Source organism: Rattus norvegicus, chromosome 3, assembly GCF_036323735.1.
Source record: "Rattus norvegicus strain BN/NHsdMcwi chromosome 3, GRCr8, whole genome shotgun sequence".
Taxonomy (NCBI): Eukaryota; Metazoa; Chordata; class Mammalia; order Rodentia; family Muridae; genus Rattus; species Rattus norvegicus.
In genome coordinates, this window is record NC_086021.1 from 31,096,504 (window position 1) to 31,115,578 (window position 19,075).

General features: G+C 53.8%; 1 protein-coding gene across 6 annotated transcripts in view; it reads right to left on the reverse strand.

Moving 5' to 3' along the window:
• Vav2 (vav guanine nucleotide exchange factor 2) overlaps nt 1–19,075 on the reverse strand; it is a 169,363-nt gene that overhangs the window by 113,750 nt on the left and 36,538 nt on the right. For all 6 annotated transcript variants that reach the window (XR_010064602.1, NM_001106563.2, XM_006233761.3 and 3 more), the window contains exon 2: nt 14,232–14,348. Coding sequence is in view for 5 of the 6 variants with exons in the window: in NM_001106563.2 (NP_001100033.2) it covers nt 14,232–14,348 (117 nt within the window). In the remaining variant the exon portion in view is untranslated. The remainder of the gene's footprint in view (nt 1–14,231; nt 14,349–19,075) is intronic.

Below are 19,075 nucleotides of genomic sequence, written 5' to 3' on the forward strand. Positions count from 1 at the left end.
AATGGCTGCCACTTCCTCTGCAGTCAGCACCACAAACAAGCACCAGCTACAGTGTCCTCTGTAAGAACTGTGTCTTCCCCAGTGAAAAGGGCTGACAGAAGGGGCCCTGAGGGTTCCAGGGGCTCCGCACAGCCTAATCACACCTGTCCCAAAATCTAACTTGTGCCCACCCTTGCTAGCTTGCCTCAAGGGCCCTCGGTGTGAGGCAAAGCTGTCAAATGGGGGGGTCAGAAACTCTAATTATAGATAAAGCATATAATTAGCCTCTGATTAATTAAAAAGTGTGAAAACTAATTATTTAATGTCACTCCCTTAATATGTGTAATCCTTGGAAATGTACGGCCCCAAGAGGAGAAGGGGAGGCTTTTAAAAGAATCCCTGGAAGAACAAAGCCAGGGATTCAACCCAATAGTCCCCAGCCTGTGCCCCCAACCTGTGCCCCCAGCCTGTGCCCCCAACCTATGCCCCCAGCCTGTGTCCCCAGCCTGTGCCCCAGCCTGTGCCCCAGCCTGTGCCCCCAGTCTGTGCCCCAGCCTGTGCCCCCAGCCTGTGCCCCCAACCTGTGCCCTAACCTAAGCCCCCAGCCTGTGCCCCAGCCTGTGCCCTAACCTAAGCCCCCAGCCTGTGCCCCAGCCTGTGCCCTAACCTAAGCCCCCAGCCTGTGCCCCAGCCTGTGCCCCCAGCCTGTGCCCCCAACCTGTGCCCTAACCTAAGCCCCCAGCCTGTGCCCCCAACCTGTGCCCTAACCTAAGCCCCCAGCCTGTGCCCCAGCCTGTGCCCCCAGCCTGTGCCCCCAACCTGTGCCCTAACCTAAGCCCCCAGCCTGTGCCCCAGCCTGTGTCCCCAGCCTGTGCCCCCAGCCTGTGCCCCCAGCCTGTGTCCCCAGCCTGTGCCCCAGCCTGTGCCCCCAACCTATGCCCCCAGCCTGTGTCCCCAGCCTGTGCCCCCAACCTATGCCCCCAGCCTGTGCCCCCAACCTATGCCCCCAGCCTGTGCCCCCAACCTGTGCCCCAGCCTGTGTCCCCAGCCTGTGCCCCAGCCTGTGCCCCCAGCCTGTGCCCCCAACCTGTGCCCTAACCTAAGCCCCCAGCCTGTGCCCCCAACCTGTGCCCCAGCCTGTGTCCCCAGCCTGTGCCCCCAGCCTGTGCCCCAGCCTGTGTCCCCAACCTATGCCCCCAGCCTGTGCCCCCAACCTGTGCCCCAGCCTGTGTCCCCAGCCTGTGCCCCCAGCCTGTGCCCCAGCCTGTGCCCCCAGCCTGTGCCCCCAACCTGTGCCCTAACCTAAGCCCCCAGCCTGTGCCCCAGCCTGTGTCCCCAGCCTGTGCCCCCAGCCTATGCCCCCAACCTGTGCCCTCACCTAAGCCCCCAGCCTGTGCCCCCAACCTATGCCCCCAGCCTGTGTCCCCAACCTGTGCCCTAGCCTAAGCCCCCAGCCTGTGCCCCCAGCCTGTGCCCTAACCTAAGCCCCCAGCCTGTGCCCCCAACCTATGCCCCCAGCCTGTGTCCCCAACCTGTGCCCTAGCCTAAGCCCCCAGCCTGTGCCCCCAGCCTGTGTCCCCAACCTGTGCCCTAGCCTAAGCCCCCAGCCTGTGCCCCCAGCCTGTGCCCCCAGCCCTATGGACATGAAAAGACCTAGACGATCAAGCGCTGTGGTCTGAGACAGCACAGACCTGGGAAGGCTGTCTCCTTACTGTTCATCCTCTCTGGATGGATGGCTCTTCAGATCTGCCTCCAGATCTGTCCAGGTCCCTGGCCACATATTCTCACAGGCAAGCCTCACCAAACACCTGAGGGCGGAGCCAGACTCCGTCCCAGAGCTCAGGGCCTCTTACTGTGGGATAACGAACGCTGAGGCCGGAAGGCTTCAGTCTGTGGGATCAGGTGAGGAACTAGGAGGGAACACCCTACAACCACCTGTACCTCTAAGGAGACACAGGAACCCACACACCTCAAGACAGTCTCACAGGGTGCAGTGGCTGGCATCCGTGACTACAGGAGGATGTCACCGAAGCCATTGGCACGGCATACCTTCCAGAGATGACTCTGGACGGCAGCCATCCCTAGGAAGGAGGCCAAGCAGTCGCAGTGCAGCCATGGCTAAGGACACTTCTAGTCCTTGCACCCAACATGAGCGAGAGCGGCCCCGACCTCCCTGCCCAGGGTTTTCCCATTACTGAATCGCCCATGCTAATACACCCACTGAGGCACACCATTCATTACCTCCTTCAAGAAGCGTCTTCCCTCCAGGCCATCATCCTTCGGCATCCTCGGGTTCCAATACCAAAAGCAACCCTAGCACATCCCCGCAAGTGCCCATGGCTCTCCCGCTAAGCCCCTTCCCCGACTAAGTCATCCCAGCAGACCCACACAGACCCTGCCAAGCTCTTGCCAAGCTGAGCTGAGTCTAATGTGCCAGCTAACGGTGCAGGGCATGCCTCTGTCGAGGTAGGGGGTGCTGCTTGGATTTTGTCAACTTGACAAAAACTGGATCTATCCGAGAAGAGGAGACCAAACTGAGAAAATGCCCAAGAGCAGAGGGGCCCAGGGTTCTCATACTTATCGACAGGGATTAACTGCCCCATATTACCCCCAGCTGCGGGAGGCCAGCACAGTGTTCCACATCACCCCACTGCAGGTAATGAGGCACAGCATGTCAGAACAGTTCTCCATACCACCCCAGCTTCAGGGGATCAGCATGGTTCTGAACCCACCCCAGCTGCAGGCAGGGTGGCTTGGTGCCCCACATCCAGAGTTCAGACATAGTGTCCACAGCACTGCAGGGATCTCCGCTCCAGGTCCACAGCGCACACCTTGTGAGTCCAGAGAAGCTCTGACCTAACAGCTGAGGCTGCCATGGGCTGGCCACGGGCTTGTGACAGACTCCTACTGACCTCGTCGATGTACCCTGAGAAAGGTCAGCCGAGGTGGCCAGAAACGACACCATTACAAGGAGCTGCTTGCACACTGCTACCTTTTCTCCTCTCCTCGTCTGATTCAGCTTTTTCTGCTGCAAAACATCCAACTGTCAGGCTTCACCAGACACCATTAATGCTTGGGGCACTGGGGAAAAACAATTAGCCAATTAAAGCTTAATTAACTGTGGACAAAAACCGAAAGGAAGAGGCCTTGCACCAGTTGCCACAGGATGAGTGAAGAAAAGCCAGGCCCCTCGTCCCCAAATGGGGACTAGCTAAGTAGAAAGACACCAAAGCAAGAAACGACAGAGACTGTTTCTTAATGGATGCTCACAGGACAGAAGGGTGGCCCTGCACACCACATCAGAGACTGAGGTACAGAGACATCGGTAATGAGCATTCATGCAGTGACACACGGTGACACAGACCAGAAGTGTCTGTCTGTGGTTGCTTCCTAGGGTGTGGGCTTGTACTTCCTCAAAGCCAAATCCTAAGTGAGTAAGGAGGGAGTCCACAGGTAGAGTGGTCTCCCAGAGCCCTGGCACTGCACAGGGCCTAACGCATGTTTTCTGAAACACGTGTTCTTAACGTCAAGTGTTCTTACTGATCCCGGTGCCTGGACTGTAGCTTTGCAGAACAGGGTCACCTTCCTAAAAATCACAAAACAAAGCCCAAGTCTCCGTCAGGCTCCAGCCCCACGCACCCTGTTCTGCCCCACCTTATCCTACACTAAGTGGAGTTTGGTCACCCACTGGGCCTGGATGCACCTCCTATCCATTGCACCTGCAGCTTCCCACCCCACCCAGCAAACCCAGAAATCCTAAAAACACCTCAGCCACCTGGGACACTGCCCTACCACCATGGCCCACCACCACACAGTGGTCCCACACTCTGCCTTTCCAATGGTTGAGGTTTCAAGCCCTAACACAGGCTGAGCAGACAACAAAGAGGCCCACCCTCCGCTCAGTCTCCACGCCACCCGCAACCTGATACCAGGAGACCCACCCCCTGGTCCTGACCACTAAACCATCCAGCTGCCCAAGTCTGGGTTTTCTCAGCTTAACTCCATAGACACCAGAGGTGCGACAGACTCATCCAGCATATGACCTGCTTTTTTTTTTCATTCAAGTCTTTGAGACAGACTTTCTTTGTGTAGCCTGTCCTGAGACCAGCTCCGTAGACCAGGTTGGCCTCACACTCACATCTGCCTCCCTCCAAGTGCTGAAATTAAAGACGCGCCCCACTATCACTTTTTTTTTCAGTTTATGTACTTTTGTTTCATTTGCATTGGTGTTTCGCCTGCCCGAGTGTCTGTGTGAAGGCGTCAGATCCTCTGGAACTGGAGTTACAGGCAGTTGTGAGCTGTCATGGGGGTGGCTGGGAATCGAACCTGAGAAAGCACTTGGGTACCTTGACCATGGAGCCATCCCTCCGTCACGAGCCTGCTCTTACCGAAGGGGCTGTGCCTTAACCATGAGAGCTTGCCTGAGGACTCACCCTACAAAGGAACATTGGTATGGGACCATCTGGTCCACGAGGAGAAGTATGTCTCACGTTGAACTGGGACAGACATCACTCACCAATAGCTGAGTATTCCAGGATTCAGTCAGTGTTATCAGTCAGGCCATTCCCTCGACAGACAAGAGCACCCCAAAGCCCAGGAGAAGGTAGCAGGCCATCCAAGTTTCCCCAGTGCGGCAGGTCCTCCTGCCCAATCCAGCTCAGTGGAGGAAGGAGTCTTTTTCAGTAAGTGGTGCCAGGTCATCCATGAAGCCTGAACCTTCCTGTGCCACATGCCTGCCCTCCAGCACTCCGACTTGGCCCACGGCACATTCGCCTTATGATCTAGGGTCAGACCCCACAAGCTCCAAGTCTTTCCCTCTGCTTCCATCCCTCTGGCTTACTGCCCTGAGCACTCCTCAGACGACAGAGTCAGAGCCCTGCCCTTCATCACCAACACTAGAAAAGCGGTATCAATCCTTAGCTCAAGCTCCTCTCAGCCTCAAACCTTCACCCGCCATTTCCCAGACACCCAGTGGGCCGGCACACAGCTCCTCACAAGGCTGGTGTTGACAGTTACTGACCAGAAGTCAGTCGCCCACTTCCCCTCCTTCCAGCCTGTGAGAAGTAAGCAACTTTAGCCTCAAAGCCTCAAAGCTGGGTGCAGTGAGGACCAGAGCATCTGCCCAGCACACACAAGGCCTTGGGCTCCATCCCCAGAACCATGAGAGATACGATGCTCTCACAGGCAGTTAAAAGCCAGAGAGGGTGGGTGTGCGTGTGTGCGTGCGTGTGTGTGTGTGTGTGTGTGTGTGTGTGGTGTATATGCATATGTGCGTGTAGGGTGTATGCACATATGTGTGTGTGCACACGTATGTGTTTCTACATATACACACTCAGCATGCCTGATCTTCAAGTTCCCCTGAAAGGGTGGGCTTACAACCTTCTGAAGTGACATCCACTAGCAGAGGTGTGGAGGAAAGTCTTCCAAGCAAGAACTGGAAAGTCATTGCCAGCAGCCCCTGCCAGGGCTCTGCCGGGAGCCCTGAGGGTGCTCCGATCCATGGCGGCTGCATTTTAATAAGTAATTAGTACGAAATGGATGCTGCAAAAAGGTCCAAGTACCTCCCAGACAGCATTAAGCCAAAGCGTGCAAATGAACTTGGCACAGCAGGGGCTGGGGAGAGCCATCAGCCAGCGGCAGGCAGAACGTCTCAGGAGAGCACAAGGCCCACTCAGCAAACTTCCTGAACAAATATCAGGGGGGAAATGTAGAGACCTGAGGAGGCTTGAAGCCTGGGTGTGGAGATCAGAGGTCTCTGACCAATACTCATGGATATGGCTGCTTTCGTCTCTGACCAAACAGGGCTGGAGACCCATCCACACACAGATTCCTAAGTTATCCCTCCAGACACCTGACAGTAACCAGAGCAAAGAGGCAGTGTGTGACATGACATCCAAAGCTTGGTAAGGCCCCACGCTCCAGGCAGTTAGAACAAGCATGGGGTACACCCCTGTCCACTGCCATGGGCTACAGCCTGCCCGCTTAGTCAACATTGATACAAACCCTGTTTGACTCCCTAGACTTGCCACTTAAAGGACATACCACAGGAAGATATGCAGTTGTCTCATCTGATCTCTTCCCCAGCAGTTCTCAGGGGACACTACAAAGAGGCAGCCTGTGTCAAGCCTGGTGACATCTGGGGTCTGCTTCAGGACCCTTTTGCTCAAAAACTCTCAGCTGACCCATTTTACCCGGCTGCTGGAAATACCTGCAAATTCGTCCCTCCCCCCACTCCCATCCTGTGACAAATTCAGAGGACAAAAGGTAGCAGATGTCCGGAGAAGGGAATATAGGTCAATGAAAGGGGCCACAACAATTTCAGGGGAAGAAATCAAACATCTGGGGAGGCAAGCTGGTTTCCTCCTGAGTCAGCTACAGGTGGTGTCAGGTGCAGGGCTTGCCATACTGTAGGACTCTGTAGAAAGTGCTACACAGACTAATGATGAGAAGGAAGAGGGCCAAGGAGATCGGCAAGGGCCCATAAGGTGCTGGAGAAATGGCGGGACACAGAGAGAGTCCCTGAAGGCTCCAGACACACGGCAGGACATAGGCAGGTGAGCTCTGCCTCCCCACCACCGCATACCCTTCAGAACTCTCCCTTCCTTTAAACAAACTGCCACACAGAAAGATGGGGCTGAGGTGATTCAGCTGGGCTCTGTCCCCCTACTCCCAGGGAAGCAGGGGAGAAGTGTCGAGACATGGCTGCCATCGGCAAAGCCACAGGCTTTCTCTAGTGTGCTACCCACTCAGAGATCCACTGTTGGCGCCTTCCCCTGAGACACAGGCACATTACTACCACTGCCCAAGTACCTGACCAGCTTCCACACTGCCTCGTAGCCTTCAAACCACCGTCTGCCTTCCACACTACTTCCTGGCCTCCTCACCACCCTACCTTCTATTCCTTGAGGTTCCTGTGGGATGCAGGAGCTGGCGGGTGGAAAGGACATGGTACTGGTGACAGACACCAGTCATGACCTCCATGGAAGTGAGAGGACTCGGGATCAGAGGCTGCTGGGTAAGCAATGCCAGAATCATCTACTGGCTGCTCAGCCCATGCCCAGGTCTTGCTAAGGGCCCGGTCAACTGCTACAGAAGGAGGAAGTGCAGTAACGTTTCTCACTGATTGGGAGCCATGTGACCCACCGCAGTAGCTCACTGCCTGAGATCAGGCTGCTATCTGCAATACCATCTGGGGTTCCCAGGTGAGACCCCTACTCTCTGCATGAGTAGCCTCGGACATCGCTCTGGAAACCAAAGCTCCTCCCAGGGAACAACCAGCCTCCTGTCCCCACTGAGTCAGACCTCCTAGAGCAATCAGGGTTCCCTGCCTCTTAGACTCTCCCACACTAAGGCCTGGCCTCCATCACATCACACAGTCACACCAACACACCGAAGCTTTCTGTACCGGTTCCTGACAGGAGCCCATTCTCCACCAGGACTGGACAGTGTATGTGAGCACTGAAGACACTGGTCTGTGGACACTGCCAAGAAGACAGAAAGCAGGCAAGGGAGCCAGGTTGTCAACTGTACCATCCGGGCAAGCTCACTTAGCAAAGCCAGGGTCTGACAGAGGGAGGCAAAGAGGACAGCATAGAGCCAAGGGGAGCACACTGCAGGTCCAGGGAAGGCTTGAAGGCCTTCCGGGAGAGAGGGAGGGAAGGAGGGAAAGAGGGAAGGAGGGAAGGAAGGAAGGAAGGAAGGAAGGAAGGAAGGAAGGAAGGAAGGAAGGAAAAAGAGAAAAAGCCAGGTAGTGGTGGTGCACACCTTTAATCCCAGCACTCAGTTCGAGCCCAGCCTGATCTACAGAGCTAGTTCCAGGATAGCCAGGGCTACACAGAGAAACTATGTATGTGATAAGTGGTGTGTGTGGTGTGTGTGTGATGTGTGGTGTGTGTGTGTGTGTGTGTGTGTGTGTGTGTGTGTGTGTGTGTGAGATGTGTGGTGTGTGTGGTGTGTGTGTGTTTGTAATATGTATATGTGTGTGAGAGAGATGTGTATGGTATGTGTGTGTGTGTGTGATATGTATGGTGTGTGTGTGTGTGTGTGATGTGTATGGTGTGTGGTGTGTGTGTGTTTGTGGGGTGTGTGTGTGTGATATGTGATGTGTATGGTGTGTGTGTGATGTGTGTGTATGTATGGTGTGTGTGTGAGAGGTGTGTGGTGTATGTGTGTGTGTAAGATGTGTATGGTGTGTGTGTGTGTGTGTGTGTGTGTGTGTGTGTGTGTGTGTGTGTGATATGTGATGTATATAGTGTGTGTGTATCACACTTTCCAGGGATGGGTAGGAGCTAAGGGGCTCCCTGTCAGCACAGGTCAGCTGTCCCAAGAGGATATAAGGAAGCTACCAGACTTTAAGAAGGGAACTAAGAAACAGAGGCTTAGGAAAGCTGGGGAGCACAGCTCCTAGTGGGAAGTGAGGAAGTTCTAGGAAGGAACTGAGAACAAAGGGAGCGGAGGAGGCAAGTGTCATGGTGACAAGATCTTCAATCCAGAGCATCCTCCTAGACCAAGACTTGCCCAAGAGAATTGTCCCACTTGCAGCAGAGAGGTGTCCCTTAACATGTGATAGGGGCCCAGTAAGGTCAAAAGAGTGTCCTGGCACATGGGTGTGGCTTTTGTTGTAATAACAGACAAAGCAGGCAGCTCTGGGGTGACACTTATCTGGTAGAGGAGGAAAAAAGAGAGCAGCCAGGAAGAGGTGGGGTAGACGCGGAGAGGAAGTGGGGGAAAGGGGTGGAATCGTGTCTTTAGTAGAGAGATGCCCACATGGGCACAGCAGGCCAGAGAGATGGCCAGATGGGCACCTCAGGAGGGCGCATAAGCCGGAGACAGAGATGCATGAGGAGGTGTGGTGGGCTGCAGAAGCCAGAGAGATACTTACAAAGTATATGAGAAGAGAAGGGCCAGTGGAGAGAAGAGGCTACTACAGAGGCGGGCTCTAGAATTTGGAGTCAAATGTAGTGGTGACAGGAAGCAGCAGAAACAAATCATTCACCCGACACCTTAGGAGAGTCAGATCGGCAGCTTGGTTCTGGGAGGCCGAGTTCCTGGGATAGGGACTCAAACATGCCACCTCCCAGGTTCTGGCGCTGGGTGAATGAAGAAAGAAGCATGTGACTGTTCCCAGGTGTGGTTATGAGGGAGAACACATCTGGGTGGAGTCCAGACTAACCTGGACCCTGGGTGTGGGGAGGAGAGAGAAGGAGCACAGAGAGCACCTAGGAGCCAAGGGCGGAGGGCGGAAGGGGAGGGAGGACGACACTGAGGAGGGCTAGGGCACAGTGTGGGCAGGCGGAGTATGCCATCAGGATGACTCTGTAACAGCTGCCAGTGAGTAGTTAGACACTGGTGGCCAGAGTCTGCTTTGCTATGCTTAGCAGCACCCCAGTTAGCCTTTTGTCCATTTGAACTCCTTTGAGACCTAACAGAGACCACCCCACTATCCTCTCCCTCCTGCCTTCTTCCCTTCTTTCCCTGTTTTGTGATCCTTCAAAGGATACACTTTACCTTTGGAAACCCTGTGACCTTTCACCTCAACCTAAAAGGCAGGTTAATATGCTCAACGATGGTAGCTGCCATCAGAGACAAAAATGTCAACAGCGACAGGCCTTGGTCCCTCCCTGTTCCCTGCTCCAGCACTGCCACAGCTCTCCTCCATGCAGGCCCAGTAATGGCTCTCTCTACACAGGAGAAGACAACACAGCAGTGCACACGTCTGTGCAAGTGAGGCTTAGAAAACACCACAGCGCAGAAGGCAATGACCCTGCACCTCTAGTGCAGAAAGAGGTGGGAATCCAAAAACAGCCATCGACCCTGAGCAGGAAGCTGGCCACTCTCTGTGAGCCTCAACTTCCTGTTCCGCAACCTGAGAGAACAAAGCCGGACAGCACAGGGGACTGACATAAAGGCAGTGCCCACATCACAGGGCAGAGGCAACTGCTATCCTGATGTCTGTCATTTCTAGGAGCTGAAATCTCAGAGGAAAGCAAACAGAGTCCTCTCCAGGGTCCCCACCACACTTCCAAAGGGGTTTTAGGTTCCAAATTCCTAGGAAGAAGCATTCGGTTGGCCACAGTCCCTCCTGCCCTGGGCCTCCCCAACTGGACAGATGATGGCAGGGACAAGGCCAGCAGATTACATCACTAAGTAGGCAGGCACCTGGCTGCCAGGCCAGAGCCAGCAGCCAGAGCCTGGCTTCCGTGCAGCAGCACAGCCACTCTTGGCAATCTCCCGGACAGAACTTATCTGAACTAAAACCTATTATCTTTAATGTAACTCTTCGGAAAAACACCAGGGAAGGCAGCCCAACAGTCACTTCCGGAACTAACTTCTGGATCCTTCAGATCTTGCTGGAACCAGTAGGGTGACGGACCAAGAGCAGGAAGAAAATGCTTAACACTAAAAATGACAGGACGCTAAGGATTCATTTCCTTGCTGAGTTCTTCAAGCAATGCCGGAAGTGCCAGCCCTGATTGTCCATCCCAGAGGCTCAAAGACCAAGACTATCAAGAGTCGGGTCTCACCCAACCTGCTCTCTGCTCTCTCCTCCCCTCCCCTCCCCTCCCCTCCCTTCCCCTCCCCTCCCCTCCCCTCTCCTCTCCTCTCCTCTCTCTCACCAGGGCTAGCCTGACTCCCACAGAACCTGAAACAAATGAGGCCCCCACAAGACAGATGCAGGAGAGATCAGGTAGGGTCACAGGGTCAGGGTTTTCCCAGTTTTTCCTAGGGCAGTGGTTCTCAACCCGTGGGCCACAACCCCTTTGGCAAACCTCTATCTCCGAAAATATTTACATTGCAATTCCTAACAGTAGCAAGATTGGCCTTATGAAGTTCCTACTTCAAAAACAGTTTTATGGCTGGACTCACCACAACATGAGGAACTGTCAAAGGGCTGCAGCATCAGGAAGGCTGAGAGCCACTGCTCTAGGGTCTCAGAGAACCTCCCTCCCAGGCATTCTAAACCAGAAAACAGAACAGAACCAAGGGGTGGTGGGCCTCCCAGCCTCCACTGCACCTGCCTGGCTCAGTTCCAGCATAAACGGGATGGGGTGAAGCCATCATGACCAGCAAGTGAGGACCTTCAGTGAACACAGCCAGTCCAGCCCCACCTCTGACAGTACCTAGCTTGGGCACCCAGCCACTCCTTAACATACAGACTTGCTCCCATGTCGGATACACAGCCCTAGCATCTACCACTTAAACCTCCTCCAGCCCCAGGTCTAGCCTTGTGCTAACCACAGGCTGTCCCTGTAAGAGGGAAGGACACTTGTCCAACTGAGAGAAGCTGATGGGTGAGCCTGATGTGGAGTTGAGCCACAAGGGCTGACGAGTAGAGACCTGGTCAACTGCACTCAGAATGAGCACCCAGCACACAGCACTGAACATGGTGGTATAGCGCCTCAGGGTTGTAGCCTGCTGATGACAGAGCAAAGACATACCCAGCCTGCCGAGTTCCATCGGACCACAGCTTTATCCTCCAGGGGTGCAAATGCTGTGTCTTTGCAAACAAAATGAAAGATGCACCCAGGGAGAGGCTGGCACCTTCCTGGGACATTCTGGGTTGGTTCCTTCTAGCACTGGTAGTCAGACAATGCTAACAGCATCAACTCAGCATGAGGGGACACTACAATGGCCTGCTAGCCTGCTGGGCACTTTCACTCCCATCTTCTATCTCTCTCCCCTATCTCTCTCTCTCTCTCCCCTCTTTCTCTCCCTTCTTTCTCTTCCCTGTCTTTCTCTCCTCTCTCTCCTCTCTCTCTCTCTCTCTCTCTCTCTCTCTCTCTCCTCTCCTATCTCTCCTCTTTCTCTCCCTTCTTTCTCTTCCCTGTCTTTCTCTCCTCTTTCTTTCCCCTGTCTCGTGCTCTCTCTCTCTCTATCCCGTCTCTCCCCTCTCTCTCCTCTCTTTCCTCTTTGTCCTCTCTCCTCTCTCTCTCCCCTCCCTCTCCTGTCTCTCCTCTCCCTCTCCCCTGTCTCGCTCGCTCTCTATCCTGTCTCTCCCCTCTCTCTCCTCTCTTTCCTCTTTGTCCTCTCTCCTCTCTCTTCCTCGCTCTCCCCCACCCCTCTCTCCCTCTCTCACAGTCTCACACAGCATGCACAGTCTAGAGGCACTGGGTTAGGTGTCCATTCACCACAGCAGGGACGCAGAGAAGCCCAGTCCACCCAGCCCACCCAAAGCAGCACCCAGCTCCTGTAGGGCAGAGCATGAGGCTGGACCCTACCCCTCAGCTACAGGGTCTCCACCACAGGGTCACCTCCAGCCCCAGTACCCCACCCTATGACTCAAGGTCCAAGTCCAGCATCCACTCCCATTTCCCATAAGCATATGTTGAGACGATGCCAGGGAGACAAGAACAGAGGCCAAGGTGAACGAAAAGACCCTGGTGAAGCCCCCACATGCAGCGGGCACACGGCACTCACTGCAGGGCCAGAGCTGCCCAGTGAAACTGCTGATGATGACAAGGGACTCTTCTTTATAAACAGCCTGACCACACAGTTGGCCGATAGAGTGATGGGAGTTAATCCAGATTTATGTGCCTTACATCATGCATTCCACCAGAGCAAATTAAAATCAAAATGAAATTACATGATATTATACACTGAGCACTCCAGGGCTGAACTGCTGAACAGAGTGTGGGTTTGGTTAGAGTGCTCCCATCTTCTTCTCTATATGGTTATTCCTGGTGTGTGCGTGCGTGTATGCGTGTGCATGTATGCGTGTATGCATGTGTGTATGTGTGTATGCGTGTGCATACGCGTGTGTTCCGGTTTTCCCGTCTCGTTCTCTATACAGTTACTCAATGCCTGGTGCATGCATGGATGGGTGTGTTCATGTTCCGGCACTCTCCAACATCTAGGCCATCAGCCCCTCCTTCCCAGAATGTTGTGGCAAACTCATCTCAACGACTTCCAGGAAAACCAGGAGAGAATCCCAGACAGACCTATCAGACAGAGAAGCCACTCACAGGATAGGACACCACCAAGGCACCATCTAAACAGAGGGAAATGCATGATATTGCATGAGCCTCCCTGCACCTGCCAGGACCACCGTGCGGCAGAGACCTTGCTCTACACTGCTTGGCCTTGGCAGCTTTCTGGAGCCTTGGTGCAAACCCCCATGACCCCTTCATTCTTGCACCTCACATTCCTGACAAACCCACAGCATCACATGCCTGACAGCTAGATGCCTGGTCCTTCCTGCTCCTCCAGTCAGAGCTGCAGTAACCAAAAGAGTCTCTCAAAAGGAGACAGACGCAAGGACAGATGAGGCCAGTGGCTCCCAGAAAGCCCCCGTCCTGAGCACTAACCTGACCTTTGAACACCACAGAGGAGCCCCTTGAGGAGCAGACTGCTCAGTGTTTATAACTGAAAAGTTTGTTCTCCTGTTCACATCCAGGACTCATGGCCATTTCCTCAGACACCCAGCCCCTGAGGATGGTCCTCAAGGGAGTCAGAAAAATGCCTGTCTCTGCCGCTTCTCAGCAGCCGGCTGAAGCAGCTTGTTAGAGGCCACACCAACTGTAAGGGAAGGGCAGGCAGCGTGGGGACTTTAGGAGACAAGCTAAGGTCTGCACCTCAACTCTCAGTCCCCCACCCAAAAGACATTACAGTCATGATCCTATCTAAAAGAAAGTAACAGGGGGCTGGAGGCATGGCTCAATTGGTAAGGAACTTCGCTAACGTGAATAAAGCCAAGTTTGATCCCCACCACTGCAAAAACCAACGATAATGAACACTCTGACCCCAGGCACCCACAGGGGCAGGAAGATCAGAAATTCAAGGTCACCCTTAGCTACATACAAAGTTCAAGGCTAACCTGAACTACATGAGACTTGTCCTACAGGAGGCAGAAGCAGGCAGATTTCTGTGAGTTCAAGACCAACCTAGGCTGTTACACAGAGAAACCCCAGGTGCAGGGAGCAAACGAAAAATGAGTTGCCAATGTTTCCGGTGGTACCTAACCCTGTCACTCCATACCCATGCTCACCAGGAGGCCAATGAGGCCCAGCCTCCTGGGCTTTTGCATCTGCAACTGCCTGGCCTCTGGTTCCTTTCCCTCACTAGGGGGTGGCCTGGCACACACAGCTTTCATGACATCCTCTAGATTCAGGCTTGGGTGGTTCCCCCCGAACTGAGAGGGAGGATCCACTCTCCCATTCCACCCAGCCACACAAACCTGGCTTCGGTAGGCTCCCATCTGTGACACAGAGTTGGCAGATGGCCAGTCTGTGCAAGCGCGTGTCATGCCCACTCACCTTCCCGAAGTCTCGGACATCAAAGAGGTCGAAAGGGTCAAACAGCTCACTGTTCCTTAGTCCAAATTTGTCGTGGCAGACTTTGAGGAAGGTGCGAATATTCTTCAGACACAGGAACTAGAGAGAGAGAGAGAGAGAGAGAGAGAGAGAGAGAGAGAAGCATTAGTAAGAGACTGATTACAGAAAATGTCAATCACATCTGTCAAAAGCTCCTGCCTTGGAGTGACCATGCAGAGGGACTAAGCAGTTTCACAGAAGACATCCCCATTACAGGCTGAGGAGGAAGGCTGGAGCTCAGAACCACCGCAGCCTCCAGGCTCCCCCAGTGGGCGGAATATTCCATTTGCGTTGGTCGGAGGGTGGGACACCAAATCAAAGGCAGCAAACACACCCTGCCCTGGTGCATCCTATGCATCCCAATGCTGACAGTCATGGCAGCAAAGAAACATGCTGGCCTAGAGTCAGCAAGCCTGACAGAGCACATGTGGCCATCACGCTCACATGATGTACACACTCCTTAAACCCATGTGACACATCTCTCTCTTCACAGGAACCAAAACCAGCAACCATGCTGTGTCCCCTGACCACTAGGACCTTGGAAAGGAGCTGTGCTGGACACAGCAGGAGACTGTGGGAATGAAAGGCTGTAACACCCAAACCAACAGCTCAGCACCACCTCCCCCTGACTTGTGTCTGGCGTCAACGAGATAGCCAACTTCTAGTCCCTGTGGAGATTCAGGTATAAAGAAACTGACAGGAGAGACTGGAGAGAAGGCTCAGCAGTCGAGAGCAGGTGCTGCTCTTTAAAGAGGACCTGGCTGAGGTTCCCAGCACCCACCACAAGTTCACACAGCCTGTAACTCTAGTTCCAAACGGAACCCAGCTCCCTCTTCTGGCCTCTGCGGGAACTGCATGCACACATACACATAAATAGGCACACATACACGTATTAATTAATTACACCTTAAAACAAGGAAACGACTTTTAAATTTTAAAGCTGACAGGAAGGAGGGAGGAGGCTCCAGCATGGGCTTTAGAACTGGTTTAAATCTTGTCTGCTCATAGTAAGGAGAGAGATGACCAACAGTGGTCCATGCTCCTGAGGTGCTTGCTAGGCAAGTATTGTCCTCTTGGAGTAGGCAGGGGGCAAACAGTATGTGGAAGTCACTCAGTACCCAACATGGCTGAGCAGAGCATTCAAGAGGCAAGGACCCAGCACCCAGAGCCCAGTACAACTCAGGATTTTAGGCCAATCAATACCCACCCCTATGGCCAAACCCTAGCTCATCAGCAGTGTAGACAAATGAACAGATTCAGATGTGACAGGCCAGAATCACAAACAGCATAAACCCCAGCTAAGCTCAAGGGGACAGAAGCCCCAGTCCTATGCCACCACCTCTCCTGAGAGGATACAGGGTCCCTCACTACCTCTGCCATGGGCCACACATGCTCTCTACCTCTGTCTCTCTCAGGTTGTGTGTGTGTGTGTGTCCATGTATGTGTGTGTGTGTCTGTGTGTGTGTGTCTGTGTGTGTGTGATGTGTGTGTATGTGTATGTGTGTATATGTGTGTGTCTGTGCATGTGTGTGTATATGTGTGTTTATGTGTGTGTATATGTGTGTGTATGTGTATGTGTATGTGTATATGTGTGTGTATGTGTATGTGTATATGTGTGTATGTGTGTGTGTGTGGGTGTGGGCGCACACATGCACATGCTCACACACATGCTCGAGCAAACTCACGCACACACGTGCGCCTGTCTGTCCATCTCCGTCTCACTCCGACTTCCTCTAAACAACATTTAGGATGAACCATGCACACATTATGCCTCACCCCTAAACACCTGAGCACACATTTCCTGGAACAATGACATCATCACACATGTGCACAGCACAGTCAAGAAATTAGCACAGATGCCACCCAGTCTGCGCATTACATTACATAAAAGACACCCAGAATGGCCTTTATGGTAAACAAAAAGGAAAGGATGTAAGGGGGAGGGGGAAATCTGGCTATCGAGGGAGGAGGGGGAAGGAGGAATCCAGCTGAGTCCAACCCAGGACCATAGAATATTGCTGCCACTTCTCTTTACTTTCCACTAAACCAGAACTGAAATGTCCTTTATACACTCTGTCCCATCCAGTCTATGTCACTAGATCCAAGTACCCAACAAGCATGTGAAATGCTAAGCATGGCTGAGAAGCACCGATACAGAACACATGGGTACAAAGTGTTCCTCCTCTCCGTCCTCTACAACCTGACGGCTCTGAAGAGCACCCATCCCGTGAAGGCCCTACAGTCTAGATCCAGCACAGAGAGCATTAAGGGAAAAGGGCCTGTGTGAGTGGTGACAGCCTGGGAAAAAGCCACCCACTGCTGGGAAAACGCACACACTGCTACACCATAAATGCTTAAAGCACCAAGCTGGATGCTTGGAAATTAGAGGGTAGAACTAGATAGAGTGGCCCTAGGAGGTTGTGGAAGGACGATGTGTTCCGGGCTAGCCTAGGCTACCTAGCAAGACCCTGTCTCAAAACAAAGAAAGAATGAATAAAAGGAAATGGTCAAGATGATACATGCTAACATATCTCAATTAAAAGACTCAAAAAGACAAGCATGGAGACGGTGTGACCCACAGGCAGAAGACCACCAGATTGTGAAGGCTGCTGTACTCCCAACAGCAGCTGAAGAGAGGCCTGAGGTTCAGCCTCCCCGTAGAACGCCATCGCAGCCAGCCTCTGGCCTCCACCAGCAAGAGGGCACACTTCTGCTCCTGCAAGCCACAATTCAGCAGACACACACACTTAAGCAGAAACCAACAGTGTGCACACACACACACCAGCCTGGAAACTGGGGCGAGGGGAGGCTCTGCCCTGGAGAGCCCCCGGCGCCACCTCCTGCCTCCCCTGCCCTGTGGAGTACTGAGCTTCCAGCCTGGCTCAACTATTTTTGCCCAAGGCTCCTCTCTAATTTCCACTAAGCATTTATTTTGATTCCTCCCTGGCCTCCCATTTTGGAGTTAATTACACAGGTCCCGACCATAATGATGGCCAGCGAGGCCAGGCTCCATTCCGGGGCTCAGCATAGGCCAGTATCCCTTGTCCAGTGGTCCAGTCTCAGCCTGCACCCACCCCACCACCACTCCCACCAGTGACCACTTGGGCAGCCTAACCTTCAAGAGCTCCGCCCCTGGAAAACAGCCACACAGGCAGAGACTGGCTTCATGGACAGGGACAAAGGTCCTGGACAGTGACATGAGTATCTACCAGGAAGCAGCACGCACACCACCTTGCTTCCCGCCCTTTGTGAGAGCATCCCATAATCTATCCATTCTGTGTCCTCATTCATTGCCATAGTCCTGTGAGCCATCTTATCTTACTTACACAAAAGGAAACCAAGGCAGTAAATGAGCTCAGAACTTTGGCACACAAGCTGACAGCATCAAGAGCCACAAAGGAGCCCATTATCTGCTTCAGAACAGAGGGGCACTAGAGATGAAACGGTTCCGTGGAGCACAGGGTCACCCGCTGCCCATGACTACCAACAACACACTTAATTCCCTCTCTCACTATACAATTAGGGAAACCGAGGCTCAGGGAGGCAGGGGTGGAGGGAGGCAGAATACCTGGCAGAGAAAGACAAACCCACAGCTGTTATCAGCCTCTCCCCTTCCTGTGGAGGCGGGGCTTCCCTGGAGGCGGGGCTTCCCTGGAGGCGGGGCAGCAGGCACTGTTGGTGCATCTCAGATTCCTTCTTCCCTGAACTTCCCCAGCACCAGGAGGGCATGAGGTCAAGACCCTGCCAGTAGGAGCCACTCGCTCCCATACTATAGAGACTGGCTCAAATTCTAGACAGTCCTGAGGCTGTGGATGAGAGAGAGCGGCCTGAGGCTGCCACAAGCCTGTCTCAGCACGGTGGACCTCTAGAGTAAAGTTGAGTGAGGTGCCGGCACATGACAGCACCGAACACCTGGTTGCTGGCCCATCCTTGTTGCATCAGGGGTATACGCCATTTTCTCACTCATCTGGCTTAGCCTTCTGGGCCTCCATAGGACAGCCAGGGGCCTCAAGGCGTCCTGAGGCAACACTCAAGCTCAGGGCAATTCTGGTGCGTGTCCACGTGAGTAATAGGGCTGGCTCTCCAAGGGTTGGCATGTAGCAGGCCACTCTGTTTGTTTAAAACACTAGAGAGGACACAGGCCAGCAACTCCTATGGTCCTTGACTCTCCCTGGGTTCCACTTCTCGGTCAAACAACCCTACTTAGTGTGGCCTTGGTAGTGGGAGACCCAGAGTAGACTGTGCTGGAAACAGCAGCAGCAACTCACTGTCTACCAGTTCCCCGAGGATCTAATCAGGCTGAAATCACACTGGCCACAGGACAGCCTCCAAGCCCAGCTACCCGCACATCTCCCCATCGGGACAAGAACGGGGTGGGGGAGGGGGCATTCCCTGTCATCTGCCATTCAGCTATAGCATGGACAGGGGCACACACCTGAGCCGTCAGGAGGCCTAACAGCACAGAGGGGAGCTTTTGGTCCAGCCCAAGTGGTCCCACACAGCCACGTCTCTGTGGGGCTTTGAAACCACCTGGCCATGGTAAAACAGCTCCCCAGTCAAGGAGAGACCCATCAGGAGAGACAGCCTTTGGCTGTGGAGACACCAACTTTGTAGGGCATCTGGATACTGCCGGAATGAGGGGGCCAGTCAGGCCTGCCGCTCTAAAAAGCACATGAATGTTCCATGCTCAGCTGAGGTGTGGACATAAAGTAGAACCAGACCAGGGGTTATCATCCTCCTCAGGCCGCCCAGTTAGCTACGGTCATGCTTTGTTTCAACACACTGCC